Genomic DNA, 12,931 nt, shown 5'->3' with positions numbered 1-12,931 from the left:
TGGTGACTTTTCACAAAGAACTTTCTGAACTAGGGAACATATGCACTGAAGAATAATATAAAGGCCTTAAGTTTGGGGGAAAGCTCAACAGTTTCCGGTTTAAATCATCTGTTTAGTCAGTATGGCTAGAGAGTCATGCTGAAATGAAAATGTTGACTTTGAGTAACTAAAGGTAAAATAAAAGAAAAAGGGCAAATTGAACAGTAGTAAGAATCATTCTTGTATTCATCTAATTTGGACTTGGTTGAAATAGAAAATGTTAAGTTATGAGTAGTGTATAACAGTAGACATCAAACACTTAAAATTTCAGCTTTCTGGATAATGCTGTGGAAAGAATGAAGTTGGTTGATGGTGTCTCGCCTGTGAAGAAGGTGAAGAGGAAGCCATATGAGAAGTGGCTTCGCAGCAGTTCACAAAGATGACCACCCATTCATTCTAAACAGTAAAGCAGAAGAATGCACATTATTCTTTAGGTAAAACTGGGTCTCTGTTTCCCTGCAGTTCGCAGAGGATTCCACTATAAACAACAAACTTACAAAATAAGCTCTAGACTAGCAACCTGTTTTGGACTCCCAGAAACTTGGTAGGACCTGAATCCTATGTTGGAAGGCATGACTCCAGGACTGGCCTGGCCCTGAGGAGACTGGTGCTCCTTCCCACACGTGTGTGTGTGTGTGTGTATTCCCAGAGGGAAGACTCCCATTCCAGAGCAAGAGATTTCAATTTGGCAGACTGTGGGTGAAGCACAGTAAGTAAAAACGGGAGACTTGAGAGCTTGTCCTTCAACAGACCTGTCCAAAATGACTATATAAAGTAAATACCGTAAATCACTGTCGTCAGGGCACGCATTCTACCTCCTTCCTCCCTTCTCCCCAGCCGTCCTCATTTCCACACCCCCTCAACGGTTTGGGGAGAGCTCGTGGTCTAAGTAAGTGAGGACTTCTGACTGTAATTCTAGCACGTCACTTTGTTGAAGGCAAACACGTGGTTCCGAGAGAACGTATAAATCTCTCCTCCCGGCAAGATCGTGATGTTATCTGCTGGCAGCAGGTTTGCTCTGATCGGAGCTCCAGAAGCTCGCAACAAGAGACAGACCAGAGACAGGAGAGACAGAGGAGAGCAAGAACGCGAGCGAAAGGCTAGAGAGGGATGGGAACATTAGTATAACGGTCTAGGGAGTCATTCAGGAGCAAACGGGCTGCCTGGCTGCCGAACGGAGAAAGACAGGGGTCTATTTCAGGGTAGCAAGTGCCTACCTACTCTGAGCGAGAAAGCCCACGTGGGAGAGAACCGGGAGAGGGTGGGAGTCCAAAAGACCCCCTACGCAATCCACTTAGGAGTAACACTGCCCAGCCATCGCGTCCCAGGGGCTGCCATTGTAGTCCGCAGGGGGTGAAAGCTGCGGCGGCGGCGACCGAGGCTGATCGCGGGGCTGGCGTTTGGAGCGCGAGGAGAAGGAGGAGCGGGAGGAGGGAGCTGAAGACTGGACGCGTTAGCGAGCGGCGGCGGCGACGCGGAGCAACCGAGCGGGTCGGCGTGCGCGGCCCGGGCGTAGGCCACAGCGCGCAGCTCCCGGAGCCGGATCCGCGCCTCCTCGGCTGCCTCTGCGGCCCCGCAGCGCCCGCCCGAGCGCCGAGCGCCCCGCGAAGCGCAGCCGTCTCCCCGCGGCGCGCCGGGCTTGCCCCCAGCGCGTGCACACTCGCGCACGCACACACACTCACACTCACACACACACGTGTGCGCCTCTCCGCTTCCGAGCTGCTGCTGCTCCTGCTCTGCGCGCCGCGGTGGAAGGCAGGGCCGGGCCGCTCCTCCTTTAAATATATAAATTACAGCCCGGCTCGGCGTCGGAGGCCCCCTCGCGGAGCTCCGGGCATCCCTCCCGTCAGTTCGCCAGCTGCCAGCCCCGGGACCTTTTCATCTCTTCCCTTTTGGCCGGAGGAGCCGAGTTCAGATCCGCCACTCCGCACCGAGACTGACACACTGAACTCCATTTCCTCCTCCTCAATTTATTTCTGCTTAATAGCCACTCAGCTCTTTTTCCCCCCATATCTGGTTGCTCCAAGAAATTTTTTCTTATTCCCCAAAGTCAGGGTCCCCCCTGCCCATTCCGTATTCATATTTTCACCTTGGGAACTACTTGCCTTTTTTTTTTTTTTTTTTATAAAAGGAATTCAAGCAAGAAACTTTTTTTTTTTTAAATTGGGCATCGACTCTCGATTGTTTGCAAAAGTTTCGCATTAAAAACAAACAAACAAACAAACAACTCTCCCTGATCTGTACTTTTGAGAATTGTTCGTTTCTTTGTTTTCTTCTTACTTTTTGTAAAAAAAAAAGAAAGAAAGAAAACCCAAAAAACAAAATCCCCCAATTTTTTCTACCTTTTTAAAAAATGCACTACTGTGTGCTGAGCGCTTTTCTGCTCCTGCATCTGGTCACGGTCGCGCTCAGCCTGTCTACCTGCAGCACACTCGATATGGAGCAGTTCATGCGCAAGAGGGTCGAGGCGATCCGCGGGCAGATCCTCAGCAAGCTGAAGCTCACCAGCCCCCCAGAAGAGTATCCTGAGCCTGAGGAAGTCCCCCCGGAGGTGATTTCCATCTACAACAGCACCAGGGACTTGCTCCAGGAGAAGGCGAGCCGGAGGGCGGCCGCCTGCGAGCGCGAGCGGAGCGACGAGGAGTACTACGCCAAGGAGGTTTACAAAATAGACATGCCGCCCTTCTTCCCCTCGGAAAGTAAGTACTGCTCTTGGCTTCCATCCCCCGAGGTGTAGCGCTGTCCGGGAGCAGCTCCGGGAATCGCCCTTCGCTCTCCCGGTTCCCGATTGCTCTTTTCCCATTTCTCCTGCCCTTCACCCCGTCCACTTCCTTTCCACTTGTGTGCTTGAGATCGTCAGGCTTTGAAACGTTAACTTTCTACTTTATTTTCACCACCTCTCCCTTCCCCCCAACGCCTAACCCCTTTCTAAGGCGTAATGCTCTTTTTCTCTTCCCTGAAATTCTTACTCGGCCACCAGCTTGGAGTCAGTCCTCCTCTGTCAAACTGGAGGCGCTCCCTGGGGCAGAGTTAAACTGGGAAAACTTGGTAGGTTTGTTTCCTTTGCTCCGATTGACGTGGAGCGCGCCCAACCGGTGCACGAAGGGTTAAAAAAAAAAAAGAGGCTCAAAACTAGCCTCTCCGGAAGGCGCCCCCTTTGCGTGCTGACCTATCAGCTGGTTGCCCAAGCCTTTCCTATTGTCTCTAACTACCCTAAAAAATGTCAGCATCGCTGAGATGAAACCCGGAGACCCCTCAGGAAACCTATCTTGAAACCCTCAATCCTTGACGTATCTGCTGCCATCTCTAGGTCTGTATTGACCCAGTGGCAAAATCTTGAAACCACGTCCCCTTTTGACTTCACCTGGAGTGATAGAAAGGGCAACTTCGTTTCTGACGGTGTTGAAAAGGGGTTAAATTGACCATATTTTTCAGAATTCACCCAAACCTGTCTTCTTAAAATCTCCGGTGTAGCAGAACATTTTTCTTCGGGGTTTATTGGTTTTTTTTTTAACCTTGAGCTCCTGCCTTCTGTACTTACTTCCCTGCATTCCTAAAACTCAGATAGACTAGAAGACAGCCGGATTTTTTTTTTTTTTTTTTTGACTGGCTTCTGGCTTCCTCTGAGAACAGTGTCCTAAAACCAGCTGGCATACGGTAGCCATGGGAGTGAAATGATTTATTATGGAGCTCTTTTGGGGAAAGGGAAGGGGACAGTGAGTGTAGAATTATTTCAGGGTTCTTAGCACAAAACAAAATAAACAATCAAAAAAAGAAAAAGAAAAGAGAAGAGGTAGTAACTAGTGATACCTGAGAGGGTTAAATACCAGGAAGAAGAAAAAGTAAAAAAAAAAAAAAAAGCTTCAACATTTGTGTATTCCAAATCCCAAGTTGTAAACTTTTCATTGGTTGTTCATTCCTCTCCTCCCCTTTCTGTGCCCTATATACTTGCTGGCTGCCTTTGCGGTGTCCCCGTGTCTTGCCTACATAGATAATACAGCCATCTTGGTAATTTTATCCTAGAGATTCTAATTGCAGAGTGGTGCTTTTCTTTTTTAATATTTATTTTTAGTTTGACAAGTCCTAGCCCTGTGACTTGCCATGTCTTGTACTTCATGGTCTCAGAACGTCTGCCCAAGCATCTAACCCCAGTCTTTCTGGTGACCTTTATTTTGCTGCAAATTCTGCTCTCGTTTAATGGCAGAACAGATGCAGGGAATTCTGGCAAGCAGAACAATTTTATTATTATAATTATGGCACTATCCACAACAGTGGTAATAAATATACTCCACCCTAGTTATCCCCCCGGGGGAAGTAAAGCTTTTTATCTGGGGTGGAGCCAAGGAGATATTAGGAAAGAAAGTTCATTGTAATTAGTCCAAAACCATTGAGTTGGAGCAAGGAGTTGAATCAGTTTGCTTTCTCTAGCACGTGCATCAGTCCTCCTGGTATTTGGGCAGACAGGCAAGTATGTTATGTAGAAACTGAAATAGCTTATCCCTCAGTGTTTACATGCAGAAGCTCTAATAAACGAGCAGCACTTTGGTAAGGCAGAGAGGAGATCTCATCTTATTACTGTATGGTTATAGAGTGAACAAGTAACCCAAGGGGGAATTAATTCCTTGTTCTCTCAAGCACACTTCAGTCTGAAAGGTGAGATGGTCCAACCCAGGATCACAGTCATCAACAAATTAGACAAATTCCCAGATTATAAGGAGGATTTCAGAGTATGACATCTAAGATCATCATGTGCATTCTCCTCTCCATTTCTCCCCTCACTGCCAAATAAATTAAAATTTCCGGTGGGTTCAAAATAAAATGTACACTACCAGTTTTCCTACAAAGAGTTCAGGCTTTAAAAAGCTGTATGGAAGTTGAGGAGCAGAAAGCCTATTAATAGGTTCAATACTACTGTGCAGGGACTGTGGATAATTTTATAGAAAGTAGGTTAACTGATTTTCCAGCACTTTCTAGTTATACTGGAACATAGCAAACCCTTCCAAAAAAAGGAAGAAAAGGAAAAAAAACCTATATTTTTTAAGAGCAAATTGAAAGTACAGCATTGGCTTATGTACCAACTTTCCCTCTTTAGGACTTTTCTGCTTAACTTTTAACTCGCTGTCACTGAGAGAGTATGCCTGCCATTTCTTGCAGTGAATCCGGCAAGGGTCATAAGCCCCAGAGATGAAGGCATGGGAAAGATCACTGGTTCATTTTTTACCACCAACTTATTAGTGTTCGGGGAGTGACTTCAGCTCAAGTATTACAAATATGCTCTAATTATACTCAATGAGCTATATATCATTATGGATTGCTGATAGCCCTTTGTGGGACATTTTATAAAGTTCAAACTAAATATTTTTAGCAATGTGGAGATTTAAAAGTAAAAATATAAGAGATATTGTATATGACCTCAGGCATATTTTGTCTTAAATATTATCCTTGGCCAAGTGTACTACTATATAAATACAGTAAATATGAATAGAACTGGCCTGGTGCCAATCTCCTAGGATGAATTTTAGTCAAGAATGTATTTATGGGATGTAAATAATACTGTGTCAACATTTAAAGAAGGGGGCTGATTAGTTTTGAATTTATTCATATTGATCTTTTCACATGCTGTTAGTTTAAGGCTCAAAGTGGAGTTATGCTAAGGTTTAGGAATAGTTTGCCCATTGGGAATTAGTGGATTTCTGGTAGTTTGACAGTCCACTTGAAGTTCAAGGCATATCTATTCAAAAGACATTGCATAGGTTTTAGAAATTTAGAAAGAATGATTTCATTACAAAATCCAGACAATTGCCATGCAAAATCTGTAGCAGCTTTGTCGGGCGGCGCCTGTGGCTCAGTCGGTAAGGCGCCGGCCCCATATACTGAGGGTGGCGGGTTCAAACCCGGCCCCGGCCAAACTGCAACCAAAAAATAGCCGGGCGTTGTGGCGGGTGCCTGTAGTCCCAGCTACTCGGGAGGCTGAGGTAAGAGAATCGCCTAAGCCCAGGAGTTGGAGGTTGCTGTGAGCTGTGTGAGGCCACACTCTACCGAGGGCCATAAAGTGAGACTCTGTCTCTACAAAAAAAAAGGAAGAGATAAGAAGATTCTTTCTTTTTTTTTTTTTCTTTCCTCCTCTTTTTACATTGTAACAATCAGCCCATGTTGCAGTTCTAACCTTGGGGATTTTGTACACCTTTCCTCTCCCTTTATGCCCACTGGAACATTTGGCAGAGTCTGGAGACATTTTTCATTGTCAAGACTGGGGGTAGAAGTGTGATCCTGTCATTCAGTAATGCATAGGACATTCTATAATGCATAGGACAGACCTCCCCCTCCCCCATCAAAGAATCATTCAGACCAAAATATTAATAAAGCCAATGTTGAGAAGGCCCTGATAGCCCTGGGATTTATTTTTGTGTTACTGAATTCTGTTAGTAATTATTTCAAAAGTAATAACAAAAATAAAATATCTGTATGATCAAAGGATATTAAAATGGGAGCATTGAATAGGAAGATAATTAGAAAGTTAATTAAATAGTGTATGGATTAGGCCATTTTATATGGTGTATACTTCACTATTGTGATTAAAACTCCTAGAGACATCAAAACTTTTTTTTTTTATTTAGCTTGAGTAATGGGGTTGACCCATTTATTAGTAGCTTCAATCAGCAGCAGTATGATCTTAGAAGAGATAAAGAAGGGAGAAATTATCTTGGGTTTTTTCTTGCCGTGAAAATAAATAGTTCTGTTAATAAAGACTGGCATGTCCAAGCTAGGCAACTGAAGAAAGTAAATAATCATGTGGTTTGTTCTGCCATATTGAATCAGGTAAACCAAAATATACAGTCCGAAAGATCACAATGAAGTTTCATTTGTAACTGTTTCACAGGAATGTTAAATATTTAATACCAAGCAATCTTCTTTTTTATTTCTTCTGTAATTTTCCGAGTGAAATTGTGGAATGTAAAGGGAATGCCAATGACACTATGGTTTGAAGGAATGTGACTTAGCATTCAGTTCATGACTATATCTTTCTGTACACAGATTGTCAGTCTATTGGCCAGTTGCCCAATGGAGGAAAATATTAGCAATTGCTGGAACATAGAAGTATTTTTGCTTTATTTTCTTTTTTAAGAATCCTCTGTGTGTGTTTGTATGTGGGTATATGAGGGAGACAGACAGAAAGAGATAGAGAGTGATCAAAGACAGACTTGAACTCCTTGACTTCCAGAAAGATTTGAGTTATTAATGCACAACAGACCAAACTTCTAATTGTCTCCTTTTTATTGCACCATTGCTCATTCTAACTCTAGTGCTTAATTGTGGTTACATTTAAGTTAGGCCACATGCTTGTCCTTCAGGATTTCCTTCCTTTTTTTTTTTTTTCTTTTACTTTTCAAGGAGTAGAAAAAATTCTCAAAGAAATATATTGTTTATCACTGAAGCAGTTCAGTCATCTTTGTTGGCAAGTGAAGCCAGCCTGCTTTATGCCTCTCCTGAGGAGAACTCCCCACCCCCCAGTAAAGGCAGGGCTTTGGCTTTGCTGACTTGAGGCCCAGGTAGGGACTGCTTGACCTCACAGAAGGAAGGGGGAGGGAGGGTGGAGCCCGCCTCGTCTCTACAGCGACCCCTGTGGTCTATTCAAGAAGCTGCATTTTTTAAATTAAGACTTCTCCCTGATGAAAAGATGCTGATGTAACCTACTCACAGCATCTCTGTATAAAGATATGAAAGAATGACAGATCGTTTTTCCTAGAGGAAACGGAGATGTAAAAAAAGGACTAATGACTCACTGTTAAACCCACATCAAATCTGGGTTAGAACCAAAGAGGTCACTGACTCCTAGGCCTTCTCCCAGAGATTACAACACACTTCAGGCTGCTTTTTTAGAGGTTTAGGAAAGCAGAGTGGAGGAGCCTGGCCCTGGGAGAGGTATGCAGGCCCAGGGCCACTCCCACCACCCACTGTAGGTCAGGAGTAAGGTGAGCAGTACCCAAGATACCGCAAGGAAAAAGCTCTGAAATCTCCCTTCCAGCCAGCTTAGTGGAGCATTTCCGGTACTGCCAGGATCCTGGAGAGATGATTTGGATTTTCCAGATGTTGCTTGCTCTACTACAGCAGCCCTTCTGCTTAAGGGTGTATTGAGTATTCTACTTTGCAGATTCTGAACAGCTTGATGAAATGTGGCTCTGGCAGAGATAAACAAATGTTTCCATTGTCACTTTGAAAACATACTTTGTTTTGTTGTTGTTGTTTTAAATATCCTTTAAAACAAAGACAGTTTTTAACTTAGGGATTCACTGTTCTCCAGGTATTTTATTTTAAATTTAATAACACGTTAGGGATTCTTGGATGGGTTTGTTTAGACTGGAAAGTTTGCTTCCATCATCTGTTTAGAAGAAAGTTGCATCATGCTACAAACCACAAGCTGCTTTTGGTGGTTGTTTGTTTTGTTTCTTTTCTAACCTCACATATCCAGAAGTGGGTGTTTAACTGCATTGACCTTTCACCACCACCTTGCTTCCTGCATTGGCTTGGTGGCCTTGACTCTGAAGAAAACTGTCCCCTGACCTCTTCCCTGCAATCTGTGAATCACCTTCTAGTCCCTCACTGTCGTGCACTATCTGCGTATCTGGTGCTGAAGGCTCTCGCATCATGTCCTCTTCAGTAGTCTTCACTTAACCAGGCCTCAGTTTCTTCACTCGTAAAGATGATGATTATAACACTTGCTTCCTAGGGTCGTAAAGGCTTGACGATGACGTGTGTGGAGAAGCACCTAATGCAGCTGCTTCTGGCACTTGCTGGGCCTTCTTTGGATGGCAGCTGTCACTCACTGAGTCTCAAACACCAGTGACTTTAAGATGCACCATTACTTTATGTGCCACTAAGAAAGAAATGTCACTGTCAGGTAACTCTAATGTGCCATTGATTATAAGAGAGTCTGGGTTTTAGAGATAAGAAAATGAGATTAAAAGTGATGCCCTGGGAGCCACCGTCCACTGGCCTGGGATGTCTTGGTACCTTCATCTCATTCTTTACTTTGTAATTCCACTCAGTGGATCTGTTTGCTTTGCTCACTCAGATTGTTCCTTAGTTGGCCTTTGCCACTTCAGTACAGGGCTGGTCATTTACCAGGTCTGGCACTATCCAGTCCTCCTCTGAAAAGAACCTGAGAGTTTAGGCTTCTGTGGGTCAGACTTTTCAGGGTCTGGCTCCTCCTCCTTGCCCAGGCCCTCCAGTCATGAAGTCCCTGTGTGAAAACTACACTGTAGTTAAATCATCCTTTTTGCATTTGCCCATCTAGGCCATTTATTTTCATGCCTCTGGGCCTTTGTATATGCTATTCTTTCCACTCAGAGTACTATCTTCTGACATCTTTAAAAAATTTCCTAGGCTCTTTAAGAAACCTTCCTTGATTTTCCTAGTTTTATTTAACCTGCACTCTGATATATTGATAATTATCTCTACCTCTGCCTGTTTTCTTTGTCTGTTGGTAGTAAGATCTGTCTCTATTCTGCGCTTTTTTATTGGTTTGTAAACTTCCTCAGAGCAGAAACTGGGTCTAACTTACCTGGTTCTTACATAATCTAGCACATTGTATTTGCTCAATAAATGTTTGACAGATGAAAGAGCATTCCCTTTAGAGAGTAAGATGAAACCACTGGAAGAAGGATCTGTGAGTTCGAGAAGGTGTCAGAATCAGAAGATGTGGAGTGATAACATCTCTTCGCCTTCATTGTTGAGGAAAATGTGTCTGGTAGATAAATGAGATCACTATGCTAACCTCAGCACAAGGCTTCTCACAACCAAACATTTCCTGTTTCTGGTTTTTCTGATAAGAATGAAAATGATGATGATAATGATGATGATAAAAGCTAAGCTTTTTGGGGGTACTTACTATATGCCAAGTATAGTTTTAAATATTTTACAGGTATGTACTCTTTACTCCCCACAAGCAACTCTATGAGGTCAGTTCTAACATTTTCCCTTTGACGTCTGAGGACATGGATGAAGCTATTTCTATCAATGATGTCTTATTGACATCACTTATTGACATGACTGTCATCACAGTTATCACAGATAATAGAAGTCCTAGTACAGAGCCCAGAAAAAATAAAGAACATGACTTTTATTACCCTCTTGAAAAATGCCACAGTACATCCACGAGAGAAAGGTGAGGCTACTCTGCTACCAAACATTACATTCACAAGCTCTGAATTCTTTTCCTAGAAAAGGAAATATAACCCTGAAGTCTTGGACACAACCTTGGATCTTTTTTCTTGCCTCTAACATATTCAGCTTTTCTCCCTGCACTTGGTTGATACAAACATTGTGATCTATCAAGTCCCTGGTTTTGGTTTTTAACTGCAACCATTTTCTTCACAAAAGCTGTGATAAATTTGATTGCTAGGGCATTCTTCTTATCTCTTGCAGAGAATTAATTTATGTGGGAAGGCAAGACGGCATTGTACCGTGAGCGTGGACTTTAGAGCCAGAAAATGCACAAAGTGAAGGGAGGAGAGTAAATGAAAGGGAACTGCGCCAGAGGAGTCTGAGCAGCCGAAAGGGAAGCTGTAGCCTCAAAGACAAGCAGTCCTACTCCAGGCCCGTGGCCATTGTTAAATAGTGGTCCTGTTCTGGACAGCAACTTGGATCTCTCAATGCAAGTTATTAAAACTGCCTCTTTGACATTTAAGTTCCTTTCTGCTGAATGCAGATCTTAGCTCTGCCATTATTGGCTTTGTGTAGCTGGGTTTAAAACCCCTTCACTGAACCTAGCCTTTGTTTCTTTATTGTAAGGATGAAGAGAATAACACCTGCTTCCTAAGGGCTAGAGAGGATGATGTGTGTGGAGCACTTAGGGTGGCTTTTTCTGGCAGTTAGTAGGCCATCGTTGCCCAGTAGCTACCCTGTTTCCCCAAAAATAAGACAGTGTCTTATTTTAAGGTGTGTTCCCAAAGATGCTCTAGGTCTTATTTTCAGGGGACGTCTTATCTTTCCTGTAAGTAGGTCTTATTTTTGAAGGATGTCTTATTTTCGGGGAAACAGGGTATTCATTGAATCTCAGACACCATTTATTTTAAGATGCACCATTATTTTATGTACCATGAGGAAAGAACTATCACTACCAATTAACTCCAATGTACCATTGATTATAAGAGAGGACCTGGATTTCAGAGATACTAAAATGTGAAAAATATGTATACTAAAATGTGAATCAGTGAAATCACATTAATATTTGTGGAATTAAAGGATAGCAGTCTGTGTGCACATGATACAGACTAGAAGCACATGGAAAATAAAATTAAGTTGAAGCAAGACACGTACCCTCAGAAACCTTTTCTATTTAGGAAATATCAGGAGTCCCCACCTGGCGCTATCTGCCTGTGGAACCAAGGGCAGGGGGCCACGCAGTGTCCTCCTCCCAGCCAGAGAGTCTTAGAAATCAAAAATTTTCACTTTTCACTTTTTTTTTTGTTTTTTGACAACTCAAGATGTTGCCAGCTGTTTCAAAGGGTGTGTAAATTTTTAGGAAAAAAATATTTAAGCTAGTTTCGTCCATCTCTCTGAATGTGCATGTGCCTTATCTTTAAGGCATTGCCTCTTCCTCTTGCTAGGTCATAAAATCCCAAATCAAAAAAAGGACTGACGGGGTGTTTTTCATAAAAGGCAAACGTGCAGAGTGGTCTTCTGTGCAGCGTGCTTCTGAGCTTGATGCCACCACTCCTTACAGGTACCCTGTCCCTCATCACCTCCCCTGGTGACAGACTGAGAAAGAAGCTGGGACCCTGGGAGTCGGGGCCGAGGCAGGCCCAGCAGCCGCGGTTAGACTTGGGAAGACCACATTTCATCTCCACAACCAGGCCTGGCCACAGCAGCCTCTCAGCTGTCAGGCAGTTTGTTTTACGAAAGTCTTTTGCGAGGCACTCCCACTAAGGGGTACAAGTGCCCATGAGGAAGACGGATGAGATGAAGAGGAGAGACTGAACAGGAGTCACCGCAGGGTTTGAGGAGTAGAGATGAAAACATGGGCCCTGATGCAGAAGTGTTGACAGTGCAAGCTGGCTCTCTCAGTGAGTGAGCATCCCGGATTTCCTGGGGCAAGGCAGTAACACCCCTGCTGTGAGGATTCTCTGCTGTCCCAGGATTGGCTGCTGTCCCAGAGGAACTGAGTTGACTAGATTCAGTCTCTGTTAGAAGCAGGGAAAGCCTCGTGGTGCTAAGAATACTCTGTAGACCAGGCCCATCCCTTCATGCTCTCGAATGAATCCTTGGATTTGTGACTGCTCAGTAAGTTAGCCACGTTTGGTATAGACGTTCCTTTAACCACAATGACTTGAGGAACTTAAGGCAAGTGGAAAATGCTGTCTGGATGTTGTGAGGCCTAGAACTTGTGGAAATAGTTTGAATGCACTCCCGTCCCTTCCCAGGCAGCTGTTTTCTCTCTCACGCTGGCATGTTCCTCACATCTCTGTGCACGGGGAGTGTGTCCCTGTTCCCTCAGGCCTCCCCAGCTACCTACATTGGGGTAGTTAGGAAGCAGGTTACTCCTGAGGAAGAGACACTGCATTTCTGGAAACAAAAAGTCCCAGAATAGCCATTTGAAGATAAGATGGCTCTTCTGGAGTTGTTTGTTTCATGAAGTCTTGCAGCATCTTTTTGTTCTCATGAAAGAAAAAGAAAAATGTTGTGACTTAGACCTTGGCTCTGTTCATTTGGCTTTTCCTGTCTAACCCACGCTGCACTGACAAGTACCACATCTGTCTTGACAAGCTAGTTCGCCAATGACTATTCATTCATAACTTTCGGCTGTTGCAAGAGTCCTTATTTGTTACTTTATCTTGTGAACAAGAATGCACAGTTTGGTTTTGAGAGAGACACTGAAATCACCACAAGTCCA

At 43.8% G+C, this 12,931-nt stretch overlaps 1 protein-coding gene across 3 annotated transcripts in view; it reads left to right on the top strand.

Annotated features, from left to right (window-relative positions):
* Positions 1 to 2,344: 2,344 nt before the first annotated feature.
* TGFB2 (transforming growth factor beta 2) overlaps positions 2,345 to 12,931 on the top strand; it is a 91,698-nt gene continuing 81,111 nt past the window's right edge. For all 3 annotated transcript variants that reach the window (XM_053607608.1, XM_053607607.1, XM_053607609.1), the window contains exon 1: positions 2,345 to 2,738. In XM_053607608.1, coding sequence (XP_053463583.1) covers positions 2,393 to 2,738 — 346 coding nt within the window. In that variant the 5' untranslated portion in view covers positions 2,345 to 2,392. The remainder of the gene's footprint in view (positions 2,739 to 12,931) is intronic.

Source organism: Nycticebus coucang, chromosome 10 (genome assembly GCF_027406575.1).
Source record: "Nycticebus coucang isolate mNycCou1 chromosome 10, mNycCou1.pri, whole genome shotgun sequence".
In the NCBI taxonomy this organism is placed as follows: Eukaryota; Metazoa; Chordata; class Mammalia; order Primates; family Lorisidae; genus Nycticebus; species Nycticebus coucang.
The sequence above is the reverse complement of the archived record's forward strand: the minus strand, read 5'-3'. Positions and strand labels throughout refer to the sequence as shown.